The following is a 27,698-nucleotide window of genomic DNA, read 5'->3' as shown; positions in this document are numbered from 1 at the left end:
TATCAAAGACGGTCCTCCCACAGTAATCAAGTTGCAGAATACACACACACCTTGAGGGGGCGCACACTGCAAGAAGCGCAGTGGCACACTTCAAAGCACTACACATTTTGAGTCACTTTCTGATGCAGTTAAGTGCAATCACACAACAATTCAGGGGACCACTGCCCTCTTCGACAGGTACTACATATAGGCAGACAAAATGTCACTGAATAACCCATGCTGACATACAACCTCCATGGCCCTTACCCTGAAAGTCAATACAATAAACACAAACGTTTACCCAATCCCAGGTGGAGGCGCTGTACCGAGGAGAGCGAGTGGTCACCGCAGGCTCCCAGTGGCGGAGGTTTAGGACTTCTGTGAGCCACAGGTAAAGGCAGCACGCGTAGTTCCCCGAGTCATAGGGAAAGGAGGCCGGTTGCCCGGTAATCACACATACCATATAGTTTTACTCGTATGTAACTCTGCAGTAAACACAGTATAGTACATACAGTAGGCACTGCTACAATGAAGGGTGCCAAGCTTAAGCACACTTTACTGTAACTCCATTTCAAGCAGCACATTTATCAGAGAATGAAAAATCCTAGTAGAAGCTATCGCATTGTATCATGGATATGCAGATATTTCAATTGGCTTCAGGCTAAAAAAATAATAATTCACACACTGTTAGTGTCTCCTTTTACAAAGGTTACCGCAAATTATCATAGCTCTTCATTGGGTGAGAGCAAAGTTTTAAAATGGCAATACTTTCTTTTACTGAACTGGCGGATACTTCAGAGGCGAATAACTCATTTCAAATCTCTAAAACACTAAAACACACTGGTTTAAGGAGATTGTGGGAAACAAATTGCCAGTGCACAAGGAAATCAAAATGGCTGACAACTGTGAGCAAATTATTGAAGAGAATGTTGTTCTGACACACATCTCCCTGCACATATATTTCACCAGAGAATATCTATTGTACTACTAGGGTTTTTCCTGTGATAAGAAACAAGTGGTTCTTTTGCCAGCCGTCATGTACTACAGCATAAACCCTTCAGTAATGGCATCTAAATGAAGGGGTTAAATGCAGAAGGGAAAAGAAAAACAGAATTAAAATGAATAATACGAACGTACAAAGCATACTTTAAAATAAATAAATAATACATTATTGCAGAAAAGAAAATGTACAGGACTGGCCATACTCCTGCCAAGAACATAGTTATAACCACGCCACTCGTAATTTCACAGGGAACATTCATTAATCAGCATTAATTTGCAGCCAAGCGAAAGAAGAAAAAAAAAAAGAACAGCTAATGAAAACTGAAACAAACACCTGTAACTAAAGGGAAAAAGTACACATCAGTAACAATAAAGGGAAATCAAAATGACTGATATTTGGTTACGCTTGGCTGAACAGAGGGAAACTACGCAGATAGCTCCAGTGATATAGTGTGGACTAGGTAATTGAAGGCAGGGAGTCTGTGTAAAACAATATAGGTTATTTTTACAATGATTCATCTAGCTTCCTGATATGGGGTCAGCGAGAAACAAGATTTGGCACATTATCGAAGAGAAAAATTCACCTCTTGCAGGAACTTTATTACGGATGTGCCAGTATACTGTAATAAGGCCAACTATTAGCCACTGAAACAGGGGAAAGTTAACTCCCTTTCAGAAGGGATATTTTCTAATAGCCTTTCTTCTGCGGAGTTGCAGCAGAGAGCTCAGGCTTTGTGCGTCTTATCTGAATATTCAGATGTTATTGAAATACTGATTTTGATCTCAGCCTTCAACACCCAGAGAAAAACAAACAACAGTATTTATATACACCCTTATACCCAAACACAATCTTTCGCATGCAATCAAATCAGCATGTCAGGGATCTGACTGACTGAAAGAAATATAGCGTGCATCACGTGAAAACAAAATGTCACAATAAATGTGCAGTATGATTTACCACAAAGCATTAGAATTGCTATTAAGTGAAATCACTCAAACATTCAACACCTTATCTGTAACTGTTAAATACTGCTTGGTGATTTAAGATACGAGAATAGACATTTAATGTACAATAGTACACCGTACTACACACAAATAATGATCAGCAGTCAGAAAAAAGTGCAAAGAAAACTATAGTTTTCACCAAGGGTATGAATCAAGGCCATAAAATACTTTGATGGACAAGAACTGTACATTTAGAAATTAACACTGTGCGAATTTTAAGTAACCACCGATGACTTTATTTCAGCGTTACATTAGAAAACATATTACAAAGGGGATCAAAATTATGACATTGCGGCATATAAAAATTCCATTGCAAACCTTTTCTCGTTGGACAGACATCTGTAGCGTTCTTTTAACATTTAAAAGTCATAATAATAAAAAAGCAGGACCAGCAGGGACATGAGGCGGAGGCTGGAGCAGATACCGGGTTAAGGGACACAAACACGCACTCACCACTCCTCCCCCTCCCAGAGCCGACAGTTTGGCCTGACCTCTGACCGGGCCCCAGCACCGCCAGCTCCGTGTCCGGCTTCCGGGCCCCAGATTTATTCTCCCCCTGCAGCAGACGCCTCGCCCCACCCCCGAAGTTCGGCGTGCGATGTGCAGTAGAGGTGATCTGAGATGCTTGGGGGGGGGGGGAAGAGATGCGAGATGCAAGGGGGGGGGATGTGATGTGGGGGGGAAGAGGGTGATGTGTGAGGTGCAGGGGGGAGGTACAGGGGGGGGAGGGTGATGTGTGAGGTACAATAAATAAACTGTTATCTCAAAAACGAGTTAGGGATTTATTCAATGTTTTTTTTAAAAGTGGGGGCGGGGCTAACATACCCCCCCTTGCATCTCACATCACCTCCACTTGCATCTCACTTCCCCCCTCCCTTGCATCTCAGATCCCCTCTCCTGCACATCACGCTCCGAACTTCTGGCATGGCGGCGGGACCTACACGGGAGGCCGCAGCAATAGCAGAGCGAGGCACCTGCTGCGGGAAGAAATGTGGTGCCTGGAAGCTGGACACAGACCTGGCGGCGCCGGGACAGCTGGAACCCGGCCAGAGTTCAGGCCCAACTGTCAGCGCCGACCGAGCCTCCCGGCCCGGGACAACTGCCCCGGCTCTGTGTGTGTGTGTGTGTGTGTGTGTGTGTGTGTGTGTGTGTGTGTGTGTGTGTGTGTGTGTGTGTGTGTGTGTGTGTGTGTGTGTGTATGTGTGTATGTATGTGTGTGTGTGTGTGTGTGTGTGTGTGTGTGTGTGTGTGCGCGCGCACGCGCAGAGGTATATGTACCATGTTAGCCAAGCTTAATAATCAAAAACGACAGTCGATGTTTGCACCTTTGACTATGGGGTACATTCTACTGTATGTATGCCGAAGCAGCCGAAGTTCCCCATACACTGAATGGCTGCTTTGGCATACATAGAATTGACCCCTTATGGGGTTTCAACCACAAATTAAATAAGTTATGATGGGTTAAAAAAAAAGTGACAAAAATCCTCGACCATAGAGTGTACAGCAAATACAAATATCACTTCCTTTCATCATTATCTCTTAGCATACAATGCTTCAACTGCAGTCCGGGATTCTGTGAAATGAAAGACAAATGAGCACATGTGGTTGGAAGAGGTTTCAACGACATTACTGCAGCCAGGGATTCTAGGAAATGACATGCAGTTGAGTACACAGTTGGACATGACATAAAAGGTGACATCACTTTATTAACCCATTATAATTTACACACTCTGTGCTTATGTACATGTCATTTCCCAGAATCCTTGACTGCAGTGGAAGCATTGTATGCTAAGAGATAATGGGGGAAGTCAGGGTTGCAGACCGGTCTGAGACATGTGAATGTGCTTACAAGTGCTATTTTTATTTGCTTTACCCCTAAAGGGCTAATTCAGTTAGTCCCAAATCGGCTGATCGTAGCGATTTGAATGGGTATTGTTGAACAAGTCCCCAATGTCCTATTATGCAATATGCAGTGAAGCCTCCAGGGTTACATGCAGATAAACATAACTCAGAAGCTTCCTGATCTGGAGAAAAGGTGTTTTTTATTTTTGTTTTGTTTTGTAGGTTTCTGTGGTAGGCTATTAAAATCTATTCAACAACAAGTGTTACATGTTGAGCAAATCACTGCACCTCCCTCACTTCAGGTTTTAAAAATTGGACTGGGGCATTTTCCTGTACATTATTATACAGTGCTGAATATGTTGCTGGGTCTTTATAAAGATAACAAGTAATAAAAGAAGCATTAATCTTGGCTGTTTTGTTTTTTGTTGTAATAAAATGCAGCAGTTCTTTACATTTACAGCAATGCAACTAAGCTGCCGATCAATCGGCGAAGATCCTGCTTCCCAGGGCACCCAATATGGCCGCATACTTCAAAAGAGGAAATGCTGTGGCTCCTAAATTGTTTCTATAGCAACCCAAGGATGCTTAATAATTGCATAAAAAAAAGTGTGTGTGCACACGTATGTGTATGTATGTGTGCCTGTGTGTATATGTGTCTGTGTATATATGTTTGTGTGTATATGTGTGTGTGTGTGTGTATATATATATATATATATATATATATATATATATATATATATATATATATATATATGTGTGTGTGTGTGTGTGTATATATATGTGTGTTTGTGTGTGTGTCGGTGTGTGTGTCGGTGTATGTGTCGGTGTATGTGTGGGTGGGGGGAGGAGGGAGTATTATCTAATACTACACAACTAATTTACTTTTTTTTTTTTTTTTAAAGATATTTTGAATGAAATACTACTTTAACATGCCAAAGAAACTTTTTGTTTGGATTAACTAATACTGTATCCCCTCCTTTTTTTTCTTTTTTTTAAATCTGTCACTGGACTAAAACAACTAGAACATTCATGTGTTTAAGATAATGACAAAGAAGCTGGGAGGAAAAGATAATCAATAGTAAACAATTCATCTCAGGGACTGTTACACTCTAATACAAGAAATCCATAACGTCCTTAAGGAAAGTATGATAAGTTAATATACCTATCCATCAATTCATAGAATTTCAGCAGTTATAATGCTTCTAAGAAATTGGTATTCGTTGAAGGTTGAGACACCCTATCAGATATCAAGCAAGGCCTGGAGTTAGGGGTTCCAAGGATACATGCAAAATGATATATGTTTATTTTAACGTTGACCCACGAAAAAGGTTAAAGAATCCATTCTGTTCATTTGCAAGTGAATGCTAAGACAGACGTCAATGTTGCGAATGGTTGGATGAATAAATGAGAAACATGCATACAAATACTGTACAGTATAAACACGTCAGAAAACTACAGAAACATATCAACTGCAGGGCTATCAATCTACATCTCAAACATAAATGGACTGCATCAGGATTGGTGTTCAATGTATATGAGGGGAAAATAAGAAGCTATTGAAAAGGTCTCTATACATGGTCTGAAAGGTGTTAAGCCACTGGTAGGAAGGCAGCGGGCACGCAAGAGGTTGAAGATAAAGTTTCTTTATTGAATTTACATATTCCTCCTACGAATGTTAGTCCCAGCTGGGACCGAAACGCGTAGGAGGAATATGTATATTCAATAAGGAAACCTTATCTTCAACCTTATCTTGCCCGCTGCCTTCCTACCATTGAATTTATTCACACAACAGCATCAGACCCCTGACAGCATACAGTTGTCACACTTGCCTCTGATCCGCGCGGAGACCGACTCAGGGAAGCACCACGGGGCAGAGTCATGCGCCCACGCACTGCCAGGGCAGTGCAGGCGCAGCGGCGTGATGGCGGAGCTCCGCGAGACGCATCGCGCACGCGCACGGGTTGCTCGGCAACCAGGAAGCAGGAGAACGTGAGGGAGCTGCTGGAACCTCCCACAGGCGGAGACTTGCTGAGTAAACCACATGACGTCATCACGTCGCGACGCGCATCGCGCACGCGCGCTGGTTGCCCGGCAACCAGACCTAGCATCAGGAGAGCCTAATTGCTAGCTGTTTTTGATCAGTGTCTCTCTGACACCATTGGTGGACCAGAACACACCCCTGCAAGGTAATTGGAACCTTCCCACATATATACCTGCTTCTGCCTGTCCTTCATTGCTGAGCATAAACTCCTGTTTATGCATTGTGCTCACCGCTGCTGTCTAGTTTTGTCTTGAACTTTGTCTGTCCTGTTTGACCCTGCCTGTTACTTGGATTTCTACACTCTCCAGCACTTTGACCCCGGCTTCGTTACTCGACTACTCTACCTTCTATTACCCAGGACCTTGGCTACGAAACTCTACCTACCCGGACTCCCCAACCCTGGAACACGGCAAGTACCCTGACTACCCTGACCTCTCCAACCCTACGACGCGGTACGACTAGGACTACGCATTCCGGACAGGACTGCGTGGTTGTGGGTCGGTGCCTATACATCCCCACCTCAGCCCCGCGGTCTTCCGTCCTGTTTGTGGTGAGCGCAGCGTGACAATATGCTCAGCCCAACAAACATGGACGCCGCTGAGGTGGCCCGACGCTTAGACACCCATGAGGAATGCTTCCGGCAACTTACCGGCTCATTTACACACAAAGAACAACTAGTTTCCCAACTTAAACAAGACATGGATACCCTGACTGAACAAGTTAGACGTTTAACTGTATCTACCACCAACCCCGTTCCACTCGCAGCCACTCCTGCACTTATCACACCTACCTCCGAACCACGACTACCTGCGCCCAACCGGTATGCAGGGGATCCCAGCGGTTGTCGGGGGTTTCTGAACCAGTGCTTCATACAGTTTGAGCTGATGCCCTCTCACTTTCCTTCTTCACGAATAAAGGTCGCATACATAATCTCCTTGCTGACTGACGCCGCTCTGGCATGGGCATCCCCTATCTGGGAGCAACGCCCAGATTTGATCTCTGACCTCACTCTCTTCATCACCGAATTCAGAAGGGTGTGTGACACCCCAGGACGGAAGGTTACGGCTGCATCTTCTCTGCTTAATATTTCTCAGGGAGACCGTACTGTGGCTCGTTATGCTCTGGACTTCCGGACGGTGGCAGCCGAGACCGGCTGGAACGATGTGGCTCTATCTGCAGTCTTCTGGCAGGGTCTGTCCGAACGGTTGAAGGATGAATTAGCAGCTCTGGATCGTCCCGCTGGACTGGAGGACCTAATAGACCTGTGCATCCGGATGGATCAGCGCCTCCAAGAGAGAAGGATGGAGAGAAACAAACACCCCCGAGGTATACAATCATCTTCCTTTTCCACCATAGGTTCTCTACTCTCCACAACTCCCGTCCTAGATGAACCCATGCAGCTGGGAGGAACTAGCCTTTCGCCTATCGAGAAGCAACGGAGAAAACGAGCGGGACTTTGCCTCTACTGTGGCAATAACGGCCACCTGGTATTCAACTGTCCGCTGAAGCCGGGAAACGCCAAAGCCCAGTGAGTATAAGGAGGATCACGCTGGGTACTGCTACTTTTCTCCCTCCTCAACCCTCTACGAGGTTTTATCTACCTATCTCCATATCCGGTGAGACCTTCACAGTACAGACACGGGCCTTCCTGGATTCGGGGTCAGGAGGAAACTTCGTGGACCAAAAGTTCGCCTTCAAGAATAAAATACCGTTGGTACCCAAAGATCGACCGGTAGGTCTTGAAGCCATTGATGGACGACCATTGCAGCCCGCGATCATTTCCTTACAAACCATACCCCTTAACATCATGACTAGCGACTTTCACTCCGAGACTATAACCTTTGATGTCATTCACACCCCCTTCTCGAACATCATTCTGGGACTTCCGTGGCTCCGGATCCACAATCCTGTCATTGACTGGACAGAGGCCACGCCACTTCGTTGGAGTTCTTTTTGCTTGGAACATTGCATGTCTGCTCCAAAGGCAGTGGCAGGAATGGAGGTCACGGATCCTGACAGGGTACAGCTGCCAAGGATATACGAAGATTTCCGCGATGTCTTTGACAAACGTCAAGCAGAGGTACTTCCGCCACATCGGACGTACGACTGTCCTATCGATCTTCTACCCGGGGCCATACCTCCCAGAGGAGGGTCATACCCACTATCGATTCCTGAGACCCAGGCCATGAGAACATATATTCAGGAGAATCTCCAGAGGGGGTTCATTAAGAAATCTTCATCACCTGCGGGGGCAGGATTTTTTTTCGTCAAAAAAAAGGACGGAACCCTCAGACCCTGCATTGATTACCGGGGCCTCAACAAACTCACCATAAAAAACCGCTACCCCCTTCCGTTGATAGCCGAATTGTTCGACAAACTCCAGGGAGCCAGGATCTTCACCAAACTGGACCTCAGAGGAGCCTATAATCTGGTTAGAATCAGAGAAGGAGATGAATGGAAGACAGCATTCAATACTCGCGACGGGCATTACGAGTACCTGGTCATGCCATTTGGATTGTGTAATGCTCCTGCGGTCTTCCAAGACTTTGTCAACGACATTTTCAGAGACCTTCTGGACCACCGTGTTATAGTATACCTGGACGATATATTAATTTTTTCCAGATCCATACCGGAACATATAATGCATGTCAAACAAGTCCTGCAGCGTTTAAGAGAGAACCATTTGTATGCCAAGCTCGAGAAATGCCATTTCCATCAAACATCCACCTCTTTTCTCGGCTACATCATATCGGATACCGGCCTTGCTATGGATCCTACCAAGGTCAAGGCGGTACTCGAATGGCCCTGTCCCCTCTCCCTCAAGGCCATCCAAAGGTTCCTCGGTTTCGCTAACTACTACCGGAGGTTCATTCAGGGATTCTCATCGGTAGTAGCACCCATCACGGCACTCACACAGAAGGGAGCTGATCGTACAAGGTGGACTGAGAAGGCTCTCCAGGCTTTCGAGAGAATAAAGACGGCATTCGCCTCAGCACCCATCTTAACCCATCCAGATCCTTCGTTACCTTTTTTTTTGGAGGTCGACGCCTCCGATGTAGGAGCAGGTGCTATACTTTCACAGAGAAAGAATCCTCAAGCTCCACTTCATCCTTGTGCATATTTTTCAAAGAAATTTTCCTCCGCCCAAAGGAATTACGATGTAGGTAACCGGGAGCTCCTCGCTATCAAGCTGGCCTTGGAAGAGTGGAGGCACTTACTGGAAGGCACAGAGTCGCCAGTCACGATACTTACGGACCATAAGAATCTTCTGTACATTGAGGGAGCACGGCGACTAGGATCTCGCCAGGCAAGATGGTCCTTATTCTTTACTCGCTTTAACTTCCTCATTTCCTACATCCCTGGTTCAAAAAACATTAAAGCCGACGCCTTGTCACGACAGTTCCTGGTAGAGGATAACAAGGGGGATCAACAGGAGACCATTCTCCCTTCCACTTGTATTTTGGCTGCAAATACTTTTAGTGCCTTAACGGACATTACTAAGGCTCAGAACAACATCCCGGCAGGACTCAACGTTCCGGAGGACCGGTTGTTCACTCCCCGTAAATTCCAGAGGAGAGTCATGGAGTGGGGACATTCATCCAAGACTGCAGGCCATCCTGGCACCAAAAGAACTACTGAGTTCATCGAACGCACATTCTGGTGGCCCTACATGCGGAGAGACATACAAGCCTTCGTAGCAACGTGCGCTACTTGTGCTCGAAGCAAGACGCCACACAACAGACCAGCAGGTCTCCTTCAACCACTACCCATCCCAGTACGTCCATGGACACATATATCGATGGACTTCATCGTTGAGTTGCCCAAATCTAGAGGCATGGACACTATACTTGTGGTGGTGGACAGATTTTCCAAACAGGCACACTTCATCCCTATGAAGGGGTTACCCACTGCACCAAGGTTATCCGAAGTTTTCATCAGGGAGATCTTCAGGTTACATGGGTCCCCTCAGGTCATAGTGTCCGATAGAGGATCCCAGTTCATCTCCCGGTTCTGGAGGGCGTTTTGTAAAAATCTGGACGTTACCCTACACTTTTCATCGGGATATCACCCCCAGACCAATGGACAGACGGAACGCACCAATCAGTCTCTGGAACAGTTTTTGAGGTGCTTTATCGCTGACACTCAGGACGACTGGGCGGAACTTCTCCCATGGGCAGAATTCTCCCACAATAATCTACAGAACGAATCATCCCAACAGTCACCATTTATGGTCAACTATGGCTTCCATCCGTCGGCACTTCCTTCCCTCATCTCCAAGTCTGGAGTCCCGGCCGCAGAGGACAGGATTCGCCACTTACAAGACCTATGGCAGAAGATCCATCGGAATCTACAGCACGCTGGTATATTACACAAGAGACAAGCGGATCGTCACCGAAGAGAGGTCCCAGGGTACTCTGTAGGACAAAGGGTTTGGTTGTCTACCAAAAACATTCGGCTAAAGGTAGCTTCACCCAAACTGGCACCACGTTTTATCGGCCCTTTCCGCATCACCAAAAGGATCAACCCAGTAGCCTATCGGCTTGAACTGCCAAAAAATATGAGGATTCCTTCTGTATTTCACTCATCCCTTCTCAAACCTTATCATCAAGACTCATCCTCCAAAGGACAATCTAAACCTCCGCAAACCATACTGGTAGAGGGCCAACAAGAATACGAGGTTCAGACCATTCTCAACTCCAGAATATCCAGAGGAGGATTACAATATCTTGTACACTGGAGAGGCTATGGCCCAGAGGAGAGAGAGTGGATTCCTCATCATCAGGTACATGCCAACCGCCTCATCTCTGCCTTCCACTGTAGGCATCCTGAGAAACCATCTCTGGTTCGCCCGGAGGTCTCTCCTCAAGGGGGGGATACTGTCACACTTGCCTCTGATCCACGCGGAGACCGACTCAGGGAAGCACCACGGGGCAGAGTCATGCGCCCACGCACTGCCAGGGCAGTGCAGGCGCAGTGGCGTGATGGCGGAGCTCCGCGAGACGCATCGCGCACGCGCACGGGTTGCTCGGCAACCAGGAAGCAGGAGAACGTGAGGGAGCTGCTGGAACCTCCCACAGGCGGAGACTTGCTGAGTAAACCACATGACGTCATCACGTCGCGACGCGCATCGCGCACGCGCGCGGGTTGCCCGGCAACCAGACCTAGCATCAGGAGAGCCTAATTGCAAGCTGTTTTTGATCAGTGTCTCTCTGACACCATTGGTGGACCAGAACACACCCCTGCAAGGTAATTGGACCCTTCCCACATATATACCTGCTTCTGCCTGTCCTTCATTGCTGAGCATAAACTCCTGTTTATGCATTGTGCTCACCGCTGCTGTCTAGTTTTGTCTTGAACTTTGTCTGTCCTGTTTGACCCTGCCTGTTACTTGGATTTCTACACTCTCCAGCACTTTGACCCCGGCTTCGTTACTCGACTACTCTACCTTCTATTACCCAGGACCTTGGCTACGAAACTCTACCTACCCGGACTCCCCAACCCTGGAACACGGCAAGTACCCTGACTACCCTGACCTCTCCAACCCTACGACGCGGTACGACTAGGACTACGCATTCCGGACAGGACTGCGTGGTTGTGGGTCGGTGCCTATACATCCCCACCTCAGCCCCGCGGTCTTCCGTCCTGTTTGTGGTGAGCGCAGCGTGACAACAGTGAACCACAATTCTTTCGTTCCGGTACAGCAAGTACTAAAAGGAGTGAGGTTAAAAAAATTTTTATAAAATGTTCACTATTCTGTCAGGTGTTAAACACATTTTGTAATTGTACCTTCATTCACTTTAGGTGAGGTTTCTCTCACCCTCAAGAACCTGCAGCTTTCTAAGGAAATTAGACCACTCAGCCCTAGAATTGGTACAGGTCATTATCAAATGAATGAAAGGCCAACTACTTGAGAAGCAAAAGGGTTCAATCATAAAACAAAGTACAGGCAGTCCTCGATTATCCAACGGAATCCGTTCAGGAAGTAGTGTTGGATAGTGAAACCGTTGTAAAGTGAGTCCCATGTTAATCAGTGGCGGTGAGCGTTGGATAACGCATACCGGCATAAGATAACACATTCCGGCGTCGAAAAACAGCCGATAGGGTTACATTCGTTGTTAAGTGAAACGCTGGATAGCGAGGACTACCTGTATTGAAACCGTGCATATATAGCAGTTATTTCCATCTGAATTATGATGTTTGTTCTTCGATCAATGTTCCAGAATCAAAAAAATGTAAGTGTTTTGTAATTTCCGCCTCTTTCCAAGAAGAGAAATTTCTGTATTCACATCCATCTGGATGGGCTTTGGATTAGACCAGCTTTTTTTGTCCCAGTAGAAGAGAAAGCAAGACATTGACAAAATATTATACATTTCTCTGGGGCGTTTTGATTTGGGAATCCAAAGTACATTTTCCAATGGGGTGGGGGATAATATGTGTTCAATGCCCACCCATCGTTTGGGATTTGTTTTTTTGTGCCAATCAATAATAGTTGAAAATTGTGCAGCTGCTAGATAAAAGTTAAATTAGGAAGGGCCAAACCATCTTTTACAATCGGTCTCTGTAAATTAGATAGAGGTTCTTAATTTCTTTTCGGACCATATGAATACATGTTTTTTCTTTAAACAGCAAACACTTCCAAATCAGATTAAATTGTTTATTTACCAACTGTGAAAGCTACTATGTGGAGAAAAAGAACCCATTATAGCTAAGATCATATTACGGTGTCTTATTCCTCATTCAAAACCTGATTTTTCTCTACAACTGTCTGAAGGTATTGAGGGGTTTCTTTTGTGGCAGGTTTTCTTTTTGTTTGGCTCCTGGCGGTTCTACTGTATGTAAATTAAAGGCAGCCATTTTAATCTGCTGCAAAGTAGAGGTGTAGAGACTGAGACAGCAGTTTTAAAGAGTAGCACATACAGTATTATTATTATTTTTAAATGGACCAATGTGAAGTGCTGCTTTAAATAGCTCTCCCTGGTTACAGACGGTCAACATTCACTATCAAGATGAATGATGTGGGGATATAATATTAATAAGAATAATAATAACTATTTCATATAGCGCTTTTCTCCCAATGGGACTAAAAGCGCTTCCCAATTGCAGCATAGTGCGCGGTACGCAGCACGTAGGATTGTTACAGACAAAGACACGTGCATCAAAAAAGTCCAGGAGAATGTTACTTACTGAAGTGAAAGCCAGCAATTCTTCCTCTGTTAACTTATGCACTGGGTTGTTCTTCTGGAAATCTATGCTGTTAACAAAAAAATATGTATATTTTAATATACAACTATTACAAGTTAATGATTCAAAGTAAGCTTCAATTCAAGGGTATATATATATATATATATATATATACAGTGTTCGACAAACCTATACATTTGCACGCCCCGGGCGAGTGGATTTAACATCGTGGCGAGCTCCTATTGGCCCAAGCAGCACACATGTGGTACTAGGTGGCGAGTAGATTTTTGTGTTCGGCGAGTAGATTTTTTTAGTGATTTGTCGACCACTGTATATATATATATATATATATATATATATATATATATATATATATATATATATATATATGATAAAAAATCACTGGCACTCCAATAGAAATTCAATAATGAATAGGTGCATGTCCCATATAAATAATAAAAGTATACATTACCGCATAGCAGCAAAAAGGGAGACAGCACTCAGGTGAATGAAAATAAATGTATTAAATACAGCACAGGAGTTATGTAATGTTATGTTATGTAATGTATATATATATATATATATATATATATATATATATATGCAAATACAACTGTATGCTCATCTGCATGTCTTAGGCAGGTCTGCAACCCCACCTTTCACCATTATCACCTAGCATACAGCACTTCCACTGCAGCAAGGGATTCTGGGAAATGACATGCAAATGAGCACGCAGTGCCACTTTTTGCTTCAAAAACCATTTTTAACATGGTTCCCTATAGGCTTAAGCTTGCTGCATGGTCACAGCTTTGAGCACAGCCAGGGTTAAGGTGCATACCCAGAAGAGAAGAGCAGAAAGATGTTGACAAATAAACATACAAGGGAATTCATTTGAAGCAGTAAAAAAAACACAAATTACTAAAAAAAATGTAAGAATAATAATAAAATTGAAAAAACAAAAACAAAACAACAACAACTCTTCATACCATCCCCAGAGCGCTTTCTCTTTCTCCCTGGTGAAAATATAATTGTATGTATGTGCTGTATGTCTTTATTTACATAGTGCCATTAATGTACATACAGTAGCGCTTCACAGCAGTAATACATGTGACAATCATATAGATAACACATAATATAAATAACACAAAGGGGAAAAGTGCTTCAGACATAAAAGTAACATTTAGGAAAAGGCGTCCCTGCTCTGAATAGCTTACAATCTAATTGAGACATAGAGTGACTCGGTAAGTAAAGTCACTAACTCTGTAAACAATGACACAGAGTTTGAATCAGGGGAACCTGGTTCAATTCCCGGTGTCAGCTCCTTGTGATCTTGGGTAAGTCATTTTATCTCCCTGTGCCATAGGCACCAAACAAAATCATAGATTGTTAGCTCTAAGGGGCAGAAACTGTGTCTGTAACAATCCTACGTGCTGCGTCCTGCGCACTATACTGTAATTGTGAAGCGTTTTGATTCCCATTGTGAGAAAAGCGCTATACGAAATAAAATTATAACTTATTATTTTCAAAGCTACAGCAGACCTGTCTATTAGTGCTTTCACTATAAACGCAACAACTGATAAAAGAGTCTTCCCACTTTTTCCAAGAGCACAAACACAACAAGGACTTTACAACTTGTAAAGTACTCTATGGGGTTTACTTATTATAGTGTAATACACTGGCGACACACTTTATCGCAGTGCGGCCAGATCCGCAAGCCGGGAGATTTCCCGGCTTGCTAGTGGCCGCCCCTCGGCGTGCCGCGCGTCAAAGACGCGCGGTCACGCGTCTTCGGGAGCCTGCGCCCCCTGCACGCGCGTCCAGGGCTCCCCGAGGGAGCCCTGGTGTCCCGCGATCTGCGGGACGGCGGCAGGGGGTTCCGGGGGACCCGGCGGACCCGGCAGCGGGAGGGAGAGCGCCCCGATCGGAGGGCGCTCTTCCGCTGCTTCGGCGCGCGCCCGTCACACTCGGGCGCGCGCCAGGCTACTGCTGCGGCACAGAACGGGCAAATGCTCGAATAAACTGTGCCGCAGCAGTAGGGCCAAGCAGCATGGGACGTTTGGCCATGACCAAATTGTCACTGGTACTCCGCCGCCAGGGCTACTCGCTGATGGTCACCTCACTAGCTTTCGCCATCTTTAAATGTCCTCGGATCTCCCCAGCCGCAAAATGTAAAATTGTGTCGTGGCACACTTACAAATGCAGTCGGAAGAGCGGCCGCACAAGGTACCCTGCTGCTGTGTAGATCCGGGGACATTTATAAGATGGCGGAGCAGTTCTGGCGGCGAAGAGTTACGACCCAGACTCACCCAAAATATACAGTATTTTCAACATACGTAGTACAGACTTCACATATAGTATGTACAGCAAAAGCTGTTGCAGTCAATAGCCAAGGTCAGCTTGAGGAGTATTTACATTATTAGAACAAGGCTATTTTCCAATTACGCTAGCATGAACTATACATACATAGATATATACAGTACATACAGGTGTGTTTTTCTAGAAAAGAAAGGTGATGGAACGCTGACAGAGGGGGAAATTATTCTTGGACATGCGCAATATTATGCACATTTGCTCACGTCAAAATAATTTAGAATCTATATAATTATTTTTGTACATAATAATTACATTCTAATTGTTTTCTAAAACATATAAAAGGAGGTTTTTTTTTTTTAGATTATCACAATAATGCTATAAAATTTACCACGTGCTCTATGGGGAAAAAAAGGTACAGGAATGATGTTCCCCCTGAAGCTTGAGAAAGGGCTGGTTTTTGGCTCACAACATCGCTCAGTTTGTATCTCATGATGCATTAAATAAATGTATCTTTATATTCTTCTAATTCTGAAGTGCTGTGGGCATTATATATATATATACACATCCACAGTGTTCGACAAACCTATTCCCCCGCACGCCCCGGGCGAGTGGATTTGACCTCGTGGCGACCTCCTTATGGCCGCCCAGGCAGCGCACGTGTTTTTTTTAAATTTTCCCTGCTCGCGCCATCCAGGCTAAGGCCACCCAGGCGCATCCACATCCTGCTGCTTGAAGAGGTTAGTACTCCATTGCACCCCCCCGTCCCGGTCCCCGTTTCCCGTCCCTGTCCCCGTGTCTGCCCGCGGGGTGGGTGATGGTAGCGGGGGTGTTCCCCCCCCAGGCCCCGCTTCCCCCCTGGTCCCCATGGCTGCCCGCGCGGGGCGGGAGATGGGCGCGGGGGGGGAGCATGGTGCTGGGCGTGGTCTTTCCTCTCTTCCTTTCTACCCTCCCCCCCTCGAGTCCCAGGAGTTTCGCTGGCCGGCCGCACTCACTGCTGCCCCTGGCTTTTCCCTCTCCGCTCTCCTCTTCCTCCCTCCTAGGAGCGTGCGTGCAGTCCTCGCTGCCTCCTGCCTGTGAGCTGAGAGGGTGGGGGGGTCATCTGTGGTATCGGCTTCTTCTGTAAACTTTCATGTGAGCTACCTAAGGTGTGGGGTGGGGGGGGGGGGGAAGGAGGGGGAGCTGCTGCTTCTTCTGCTCAACGTTGTGTGTGTGTGACAGACATTGTGTGTGTGTGTGTGTGTGTGTGTGTGTGTGTGACAGACATTGTGTGTGTGTGTGCGCGCGCGTAGGACACCAGAGGTACCCCTCAATCAGTCACCCCCTCCCCACCCAGTGTCAGTCACCTCCTCCCCACCCAGTGAGTCACCCCCCCCAGCCAGTCAGTCACCCCCCCAGCCAGTCAGTCACCCCCCCTCTCTCTGTCTCCCCTCCCTCCTCTCTCTGTCTCCCCTCCCTCCTCTCTCTGTCTCCCCTCCCTCCTCTCTGTATCTGGATATCTTATTTACCCTGTATATCTTAACTGCCCAATACCTACACCGAAATAACCTATACTGCTTTCTTCCAGATCTGACTCTCAAGCTTCAGATGGGAGGCATCAGAATCCCCCCTAACCAAGAAGACAGGAAGAGAACACCTCCCCTCCAACATATAACATTGCGGGAATGAGGGTACCTGGACATAGAGGGACTGCGGATCAGGTAAGATACCAGCTGGGATTGCTGCTTTAGGTATTGTGAAGCGGGGGCATCCAGACACTGAATAAAGGGTGCAGGAAACTAGTCATTCACATCTGGCTTTTTTTGTTTGTTGTAAATCCGACATTCACACACACACACACACGTAACCATGACTAATTGTAGTATAATGTAATACAATAAATAAACTTATGTCAAAAACGAATGTTGTACTTACAAGGAATTTATTCAATTTATTTTTTTAAAGTGGGCTTGGGGTGGGACTAAGGTGGGGTTGGGGGCGGGACTAGGTGGCAAGAAGATTTTTTTGCTCGGCGAGTAGATTTTTGGGTGATTTGTCGACCACTGTGTGTACATGTATATGTATATATATATATATATATATATATATATATATATATATATATATATATTGTGACAGGGTCATTGACTCAGTATATGTTAGTAGGAGATGGCAGTATGCATGCTTTCCAGTAGACGAGGGGTTAACCCAGCTGGTTAAGCAGTCCACAGGTGATTCAAATTAAGCTAGTTCACCTGCTTTAAAACAGGAAGAGGAAATGCCTCTGGGGCGGCAGTCTCTCTCTCTGAGGTGCAGAGAGAAGACAGAGGAGTGTTGACAGACAGACACAAGCTGCTCAGATTGATCCTGTCCCAAGGGGGGAGAATAAAGCTCCCAGGTAAGGAGCCAACTGCTATTGCTGAACCTTGTTGGGCTGGACTAGGTTAGCTAGCCAGCCAGGTAGTTAGCCTACACTTTTGTTTAGTCAGTGCCCCGACTGGGGTTAGGCTTTTGTTTACGTTTCAATTTAAAGGGACAGTGTACTCATTGTTATAGTTACCCTTTTTGGACAAATAAATCCACCAGCACTATTTCACCAGAAAAGTCGTGTTGTCTCCTCACTTACCACGACCATCCTGCCACACGTGGTGTCAGAAGTGGGATGTCGAACCCCCTGTAAAAGGGGCGGAGCTACCGATTGCGACTGGTGGGACCTGTCCACGCGGTAACTATCAGTATGGAGAACGTTGTAAAGGCCTTAGTGCACAGCACCGCTGTTCAGCAGGAAAGCACGGCTGCACAACGCGAGACGAACCGGATACTTGCAGCCCAGCTTGACATTATTGCAGACACACAGAAACAGCTGATTGAGCAGCTGACCCAAATTAAAATGGACTCGTCCAGTACGGCCCCGGCTCGGCCCGTCCAGGTGAATGTGTACCTGCAGAAAATGACGCCGCACGATGACGTCGAGGGATACCTCAGGTCCTTTGAGCGAATCGCTTCCCGGGAAAGTTGGGCCCGCTCCAAGTGGGCTGGGATTATCGCACCCTTTTTACTGGGGGAAGCCCAAAAAGCGTATTGTGACCTTGACGAAGAAGCCGCAGCAGACTATGACTGTCTGAAAAGCGAAATCCTTGCAAGGATTGGAGTGACTCCCGCAGTTTGTGCGCAGAGGTTCCATACGTGGAGATACCAGGAACAGAAGCCACCCAGGTCCCAGTTATGGGATTTGATTCACATAGCGTCCAAGTGGCTGAAACCAGAGGAATATAGCCCGACACGGATCCTTGAAATGGTGGTGTTGGACCACTTCATTCGAGCGTTACCCCAGGACCTTCAACAGTGGGTGGGGCAGGGAGATCCCCTCTCTTGTGACGCCATGGTAGGCGCAGTGGAGCAGTTTCTGGCTACCCGTGAACTGTCACGCCCCACTCGCACAAACCACAACCCACGTACCAACTCGAACAGTAGAGGCCAGCGCTGGCGCCAGGACCCACGACCGTTCGCACGATTTGAGCGGGTGGAAGAAAACCCGGATAGGGACAGAAGCTAAAAATCTCAGAAAGGGTTTCAAGAACGAACTGGGCCAATTGTTTGTTTTGAGTGTGGGAAGACGGGACATATTAAGGCTCACTGCCCACAGTTGTCTGAGCCAAGAGAAGGGCCAAGAGATAGAAAAATTGCTAGTACCCAGTTCATTAGTAAGGAAGGTCCTGGAACTAGCACACTCTCACTTATTGGGGGGTCATCTGCGAGTAAAGAAGACACAGCAAAGAATCCTAAAAAGATTTTACTGGCCAGGGATATATAATGCAGTAAAGAGATTCTGTGCCTCTTGTCCAGAGTGTCAGTTGACAGCCCCCCGACCAAGTTTGAGGGCCCCATTGATCCCTATGCCTATTATTGAGATCCCATTTGAGAAGATCGCCATGGATATAGTGGGTCCCTTGGAGAAATCTGCCAAGGGTCATCAATACATCCTAGTGATCCTAGACTATGCCACTCGCTATCCATAGGCATTGCCTTTACGTAATACTTCCTCCAAAGCTATAGCTAAGGTATTGTTACAGGTATTCTCCCGACTCGGGATATCGAAAGAAATTCTGACAGATCAAGGTACCCCGTTTACATCTAAGCTTATGCGAGACTTATGTGTAGAGCTAAAAATACAGTCCCTAAGAACCTCTGTTTACCATCCGCAAACGGACGGACTGGCAGAACGATTTAATAAAACTCTAAAGATGATGTTGAGAAAGATGGTTGCTAGTGATGGGAAAAACTGGGACACCTTGTTTGCTATCCGAGAGGTGCCACAGGCGTCTACAGGGTTTTCCCCATTTGAACTCCTGTATGGGAGACGCCCAAGGGGGATTCTGGATAGCCTCAAAGAAGAGTGGGAGCAACAAGCTGTTCCAATGAAAAATGTCGTCCAATTTGTGGAAGATTTGAAAGAACGTATTGCGCATATTACCCCCATAGTCAGACAACATTTAGAAGAGGCACAGAGGGCCCAACAGAACCTTTACAACAGACAGGCTACGGTTCGCAACTTCCGACCAGGGGACCGAGTAATGGTGCTTGTTCCCACGGCCGAAAGCAAGCTGTTATCACATTGGCAGGGGCCATATGAGGTTCTAGAACAGGTCGGCCCGGTGAATTATAAAATTCGACAGCCAGATCGGAGGAAGGTAGAGCAAATCTATAACATAAATCTATTAAAATCCTGGAAGGATAGAGAGGTATGTCTGACGGTAGTAGCTAATAAATCTGGGAAAGGGGAGGAACCACTTGTTCGAATATCGGCAGAACTCACCCCTGAACAATACAGAGAAGCTGTGGACTTGGTAAAAAGGAACAGGGATGTATTTTCCAGCGTACCAGGGAAAACTATGGTGATTTCCCATGATATCGTCACCAAGCCAGGCGTAGCCATTAAGATAAGACCCTATAGAATCCCAAAAGCCAGAAGAGGGGCTATTCAGTCAGAGGTAAAGAAGATGCTAGATTTAGGCGCAATTGAGGAGTCCCATAGTCAATGGTCCAGCCCTATTGTCTGGGTACCTAAGCCAGATGGGTCTATACGGTTCTGTAATGACTTTAGAAAAGTAAATGAAGTCTCGAAGTTTGATGCCTATCCTATGTCACGGGTAGACGAGTTAATTGAGAGGTTGGCGAGGGCTCATTTTCTAACCACTTTAGATCTTACAAAGGGTTATTGGCAAATCCCCTTAACAAGGTCAGCAAAAGAGAAAACGGCCTTCTCCATACCTGATGGTCTTTTTCAGTATACTGTCTTACCCTTTGGTCTTCATGGGGCGCCTGCAACCTTCCAAAGGTTGATGAATAAATTGTTACACCCACACTCGAACTACGCCTCAGTGTACTTAGACGATGTGGTAATTCATAGTCCAGATTGGGACTCACATCTACAAAAGGTTGAGGCAGTGTTGAGAACCTTTCGGGAGGCGGGTCTTACAGCCAACCCAGCTAAATGTTCAGTCGGCCTAGCACAAGCAAAATATCTTAGCTATGTTGTGGGAAGGGGGACAGTAAAACCCCAGCTCAATAAAGTTGAAGCCATTGAGAGTTGGCCCCGTCCCCTTAAAAAAAAAAAACAGGTTAGGACATTTCTAGGCATGGTAGGTTACTACAGGCGATTTATACCCCATTTTGCAACCCGGGCAGCACAGCTTTCAGATCTAGTAAAGGCAAAGGCACCTGATGTTGTAAAATGGAACAGTAATGTGGAGACCGCATTTTTAGACCTACGTACAGCGCTCTGTAGTCACCCAGTCTTGGTAGCCCCGGATTTAGTAAGGAGTTTTTTCTGCAAACGGACGCCTCCGAAGTAGGTCTCGGAGCAGTACTGTCCCAGTTTGTAGGAGAAGAGAAACACCCGGTCCTCTATTTAAGTCGCAAATTGTGTCCCCGCGAACAAAGATATGCCACAGTAGAAAAAGAGTGTTTGGCCGTAAAGTGGGCAACAGACACATTGAAGTATTACCTGTTAGGCAGATCTTTTACGCTCATTGCAGATCACGCACCCCTACAGTGGATGCATAGAAATAAAGAAAAGAACTCGAGAGTTACCCGTTGGTTTTTGTCGTTGCAACCTTTCAACTTCACGGTCCAACATCGGCCAGGCATACTGCACGGTAATGCTGATGCACTCTCTAGGGTGCACAGTCTCAGTGCACGGGTCGCTCCACTCGGTAACGTTACGCTGGGAAGGGGGATATGTGACAGGGTCATTGACTCAGTATATGTTAGTAGGAGATGGCAGTATGCATGCTTTCCAGTAGACAAGGGGTTAACCCAGCTTGTTAAGCAGTCCACAGGTGATTCAAATTAAGCTAGTTCACCTGCTTTAAAACAGGAAGAGGAAATCCTCTGAGGCGGCAGTCTCTCTCTCTGAGGTGCAGAGAGAAGACAGAGGAGTGTTGACAGACAGACACAAGCTGCTCAGATTGATCCTGTCCCAAGGGGGGAGAATAAAGCTCCCAGGTAAGGAGCCAACTGCTATTGCTGAACCTTGTTGGGCTGGACTAGGTTAGCTAGCCAGCCAGGTAGTTAGCCTGCACTTTTGTTTAGTCAGTGCCCCGACCGGGGTTAGGCTTTTGTTTACGTTTCAATTTAAAGGGACAGTGTACCCATTGTTTTAGTTACCTTTTTTGGACAAATAAATCCACCAGCACTATTTCACCAGAAAAGTCGTGTTGTCTCCTCACTTACCACGACCATCCTGCCACAATATATATATATATATATATATATATATATATATATATATATATATATATATATATATATATATATATATATATATATTGTGGCAGGATGGTCGTGGTAAGTGAGGAGACAACACGACTTTTCTGGTGAAATAGTGCTGGTGGATTTATTTGTCCAAAAAAGGTAACTAAAACAATGGGTACACTGTCCCTTTAAATTGAAACGTAAACATATATACACACATATACACACATATACACACATATACACACAGTTAGCTCCGGAAATAATTGGACACTGACACAATTTTCATAATTTTGGCTCTGTACGCCACCACAACGGATTTGAAATGAAATAACCGAGATGCAATAGAAGTGCCGACTTTCAGCTTTAATTCAAGGGGTTGAACAAAAATATCGTATGAAACATTTAGGAATTGCAACCATTTTCATACACAGTCCCCTTATTTCAGAGGCTCAAATGTAATTGGACAAATGAACACAATCATAAATAAAATGTTTATTTTTAATACTATTTCAAGAATCCTTTGCAGGCAATGACTGCTTTAATAGTTGCACTCTATAACTGCTGGAATATAGGGGGTTAAGTATTCCCCAACATAATGTCAAATAGGCTATATAAGTACATAAAGTAACTGCTCCCAACACTGTGGGAGGACAGTAACCACTTAAAACCTGAATAGGTTGAAAATAATGAAATTTTATTATACCTTAAATAACGGCGCAAACATATAAAATTCAATTAAAAAATGGGTGGTGTAGTAGCTATCACAGCTATCTTTGGCAGACCTTGTGATCTTCTAGTTTGTGTTTATACAATACCTTATCCCTATGCACCAGCTGTATCCTAACCAATTATCTAGCAATATTATTCTTTGGAGAGCGGATTATCACAAGTTTAGTTAAATGACTGCTTGAAGTCTGGAACGCATGGACATCACCAAACACTGGGTTTCCTCCTTTGTGATGCGTTGCCAGGCCTTTACTGCAGCAGTCTTTAGTTGTTGTTTGTCCGTGGGTCTTTCTGCCTTAAGTTTTGTCTTCAGCAAGTGAAATGCATGCTCTATCAGGTTGAGATCAGGTGATTGACTCGGCCATTGCAGAATATTCCACTTCTTTGCCATAAAAAACTCCTGGGTTGCTTTCGCAGTATGTTTTGTGTCATTGTCCATCTGCAAAGTGAAGCGCCGTCCAATCAAATTCACTGAATTTGGCTGAATCTGAGCAGACAATATTTCCCTCTACACTTCAGAATTCATCTGGCTGCTTCTGTCTTCTGTCACATCATCAATAAACATTAGTGACCCAGTGCCATTGTAAGCCATGCATGCCCATGCCATCACACTGCCTCCACCGTGTTTTACAGATGTGTGGTATGCTTCGGATCACGAGCCGTTCCAAGCCTTCTCCATACTTTTTTCTTCCCATCATTCTGGTACAGATTGATCTTAGTTTCATCTGCCCAAAGAATTCTGTTCCAGAACTGGGCTGGCTTTTTTAGATATTGTTTGGCAAAGTCTAATCTGGCCTTTCTATTCTTGAGGCTTTTGAATGGTTTGCACCTAGTGGTGAACCCTCTGTATTTGCTCTTGTGAAGTCTTCTCTTTATGGTAGACTTGGATAATGATATGCCTACCTCCTGGAGGTTGTTCTTCACTTGGCTGGATGTTGTGAAGGGTTTTTTCTTTACCATGGAAAGGATCCTATGATCATCCACCACTGTTGTCTTCCGTGGACATCCAGACCTTTTAGTGTTGCAGAGCTCACCAGTGCGTTCTTTTTTTCTCAGAATGTACCAAACTGTTGATTTGGCCACTCCTAATGTTCCTGCTATCTCTCTGATGGATTTTCTTTTTTTTTTGCAGCCTAAGGATGCCCTGTTTCACTTGCATTGAGAGCTCCTTTGACCGCATGCTGTTGGTTCACAGCAACAGCTTCCAAATGTGAATGCCACACCTGGAATCAACTCCAGACCTTTTACCTGCTTAATTGATGATGAAATAACGAAGGAATAGCCCACACCTGTCCATGAAACAGCTTTTGAGTCAATTGTCCAATTACTTTTGGTCCCTTGAAAAAGAGGGGGCTACATATTAAAGAGATGTAATTCCTAAACCCTTCCTCCAATTTGGATGTGAATACCCTCAAATTAAAGCTGATAGACTGCACTTTAAGCCCATATTCATTATTTACCTGTAACTTGAATTTATTTTGGCACACAGCCGAAATAACAAAATTTGTATCAGTGTCCAATTATTTCCGGCCCTAACTGTATATACACACACACACACACACACACACACACACACACACACACACAAATACATGAAATAATACAATTGCTTGCACGCCACGCTGTCTTTAGGAATTCACATCAAACATGCTGAAGTATTACATTATTTCTAACACTGGAGTCACTGTTCAAAACTCCATCGGTATAGTAGTGTATGATTCCCTTCCCTTTATTAAGGGACTTTATCTGAACTAATTAGCTGGCTGAAACATTTCACACAATGCATGCACATAACCAAGTATTACATTGACTTTACGATACATTCACTGCATATAACAAATCGCGCTACATCTCACTTCACGTTACATGGTTTAAAGAAATTTTTGAAAAGTCTCTACCGCGTATTGGTTATGTCACAGTGAATGTTGATCACAGAAATATCAAGAGAGAACATATTTATCAGTAAACCTTTGTAAATCAATCTCTTTTAGGATTAAAACATTTTCTTTGATAATATTCTTTTTATTTATTTTTTATTTATTTTTTTAAGAGTCAAGAAAAATTATTTTCTTTAGTCTCCATAGCAATAATATTTGCCCTTCGTAACACGACTCAGAAAGTGACCTTCAGTGTAAGGTGCCATCCGCCTCCTCTATATTAATTTTTTTTTTCTTCTATCGATGTAGCTTTTTTAATAAGTTTTTGAGTTTAATAAAATAACTCATGTATTACATTTGTGAACTGTAGCACTCCAAATATAGTCTCTTGGAAACTGGCAAATTCTTAAAAGTAACTTTAAAATGCCTGCTTTCCCCTTTCATAGAAGCAATGGCAATGAGAATATGGTTGCAGTGATTACATTTGTATTCTATTTATAGAGAGAAATAAGCAGCATCATGTCGTACATTTTGTTGAAGTAAAATTATTTATATGTATCATTTTTTTCTAGGCTCACTTTGCAAACATATTTTGAATATTTATATATGGCCCATATTCTGAAGCCGCCAGGTGCACGAAGCATTTAGTTACTCTTCCAGGAACCATCTGTGTCTTGAGTTACTCCTACTTAATTTTTAATGTCTTTTGAGATATTAAAACGGCCACTGGCTATTTCCTTAGCAAGGATCATGCTGTACTGGAAAGAAGTTGGAATGGTTGGAGTTAATCAGGCCAAAGAATGCAAAATTAAAACATCTGTAGCTGGTTCAAAAATTACTGCACAATATTTTATTTGTGACTCTGGTCTATTTCTGAAGTTTGGAGAATTTACAGCATTTAGCAAGTAGTAACATTTTCAATGCATACACTTCCAAACATAAAAGGGCCGGTGTCTTTAAAAACGTTGTTGATAACCTGTGCTGAATTTGACAGTACAGTCTGTCTAAATTATAATGCAGACCTAAAACTGCTTGGAAACTACACATCTTCCACGTAAAACCAGAGAAAGGGAGACGTGACTTGTAACGTTTTCAGAGCACCGACGTTGCTTGTCATCAAGGGAACACAGCTGGTAACAACAACAAAAATCAACTTCTCATAAGTGGGCATATCCTAACTTTAGACTTTGGCGTCTCATAATAATCCTTTTTAATAAATACAAAATTATCTATATTTTAAGGGGAAAAAAAGATTGCTAACAAGTCAGAAATAAAATAATCATTTATTTATTTATAAAATGTTTTACCAGGAAGTAATACATTGAGAGTTGTGACGGTAGGGGTAGCCAGCCTCATAATAAAGGTGAAGAAGAAGCTGTTCAGGGCAAGCCTACTGAAGCAGGCCCCTGCACCTAGTTAAGGCTAGATTCATCTCACCCAGGCCCCAGTTGGTGAGTGTACATTGTGATTGTGTATTTTGTGTGTTTGCTGGCTTGCCAGAATAAACTTTTGTTTATTCAACTGCTGTGTCCTGTCTGGTGATAGTGATCCCGGTGGTAAAGGTGTTAAAAGTTCTGGTCTCCCGTGACAAGAGTTACCTCTAGTTTTCAAGTATGTCCAGGGCACAGAGTTATGATGACAAATACATGGTTACAAATGCAGTTACATTAAGTGAACAGGGTTATACATTATTTACAAGACATTGCATGGACAGTAACAGTTACAGACCAGATTAAAAGAAAAATGGTATGTTATTAGCAGACAGGACCCTATTAAGCAGACGATTTAACACTAAATACAGCATGATGTAATATGGTTGCAGTAGACAAAGATATTTCCTGTGATTAGCCGCCTAATGTTGACAAGTTTCGCTGAAGTAAAACAGAACATGCAGCAAATTATTTGGTATTAAACATTACAAGGGCCTGTTTCACAACTCAAAAGGGTGGACGTATACAGGCATACCACGCATTAACGTACGCAATGGGTCCAGAGCATGTACTGAATATAAAGCGAAAATGTACTTAAAGTGAAGCACTACCTTTTTTCCACTTATCGATGCATGTACTGTACTGCAATCGTAATATACGTCCATAACTGATGTAAATAACGCATTTGTAACAGGCTCTATAGTCTCCCCGCATGCGCACAGCTTCGGTATAGATAGGGAGCCAGTATTGCTGTTCAGAACGTGCTGACAGGTGCATGCGTGAGCTGCTGTTTGCCTATTGGGCGATTATGTCCTTACTCACGGGTGTACTTAAAGTGAGTGTCCTTAAACCGGGGTATGCCGGTATGGTTTAAACAGGGGTGAGCAAACTTTTTATGCCAAGCCCCCCTTTTCATTCTTGAAATTTCTCGCCCCCCCCTACCCCCCGCCTGATGTAATCAAATCACATGAAAAAAAAACCTTTATTAAACGGTATACAATGTAAATACAAATGTCTAAATACTTACATATTTCAACAGCTTGCGCTTACAAAATTAGGCTGCATCCACTCTACGATTAATATATATATATATATATATACATATATATATATATATATATATATATATATATATATATATAGAGAGAGAGAGAGAGAGAGAGAGAGAGAGAGAGAGAAACCTGCATATAGTGGATACTGCAGATGTTACCCTGCTCAAACATATAGAGAAGAGAACCAAACAGTGTGGGGAGGGTGGTGCTCACAGGGAATTGGGTATTGACAAATTGGAGAAAGAAAGAATCCCTATATTGTGGTACTTCGAGAAAAATCACCCTAGTTATAACTTAATATTTATTAGATAATTTAAAATAAAACTGTTTGGAAAAACCACAGATGCAGGACAAAAAGCTAGGCCCCCGATGAAGCCAGTTACGGTGAAACGTACGTAGGGTACGTCTGACGTCACCATCACGTGACGTCGGCTCATCGGAGAGGTGTGGGCCTGTGTACCGCCCGAGTGCTTCACAGACTGCGTTCGTGGGCAGCAAGAGCACTCAGACCTTA

At 44.4% G+C, this 27,698-nt stretch overlaps 1 protein-coding gene across 1 annotated transcript in view; it reads right to left on the bottom strand.

Moving 5' to 3' along the window:
• The window catches only part of TTC27 (tetratricopeptide repeat domain 27), a 401,980-nt gene that overhangs the window by 232,725 nt on the left and 141,557 nt on the right, over positions 1 to 27,698 (bottom strand). The window contains exon 7 of the mRNA XM_075594976.1: positions 13,055 to 13,121. Coding sequence (XP_075451091.1) covers positions 13,055 to 13,121 — 67 coding nt within the window. The remainder of the gene's footprint in view (positions 1 to 13,054; positions 13,122 to 27,698) is intronic.

Source organism: Ascaphus truei, chromosome 4, assembly GCF_040206685.1.
Source record: "Ascaphus truei isolate aAscTru1 chromosome 4, aAscTru1.hap1, whole genome shotgun sequence".
NCBI classification, from domain to species: domain Eukaryota; kingdom Metazoa; phylum Chordata; class Amphibia; order Anura; family Ascaphidae; genus Ascaphus; species Ascaphus truei.
The sequence above is the reverse complement of the archived record's forward strand: the minus strand, read 5'-3'. Positions and strand labels throughout refer to the sequence as shown.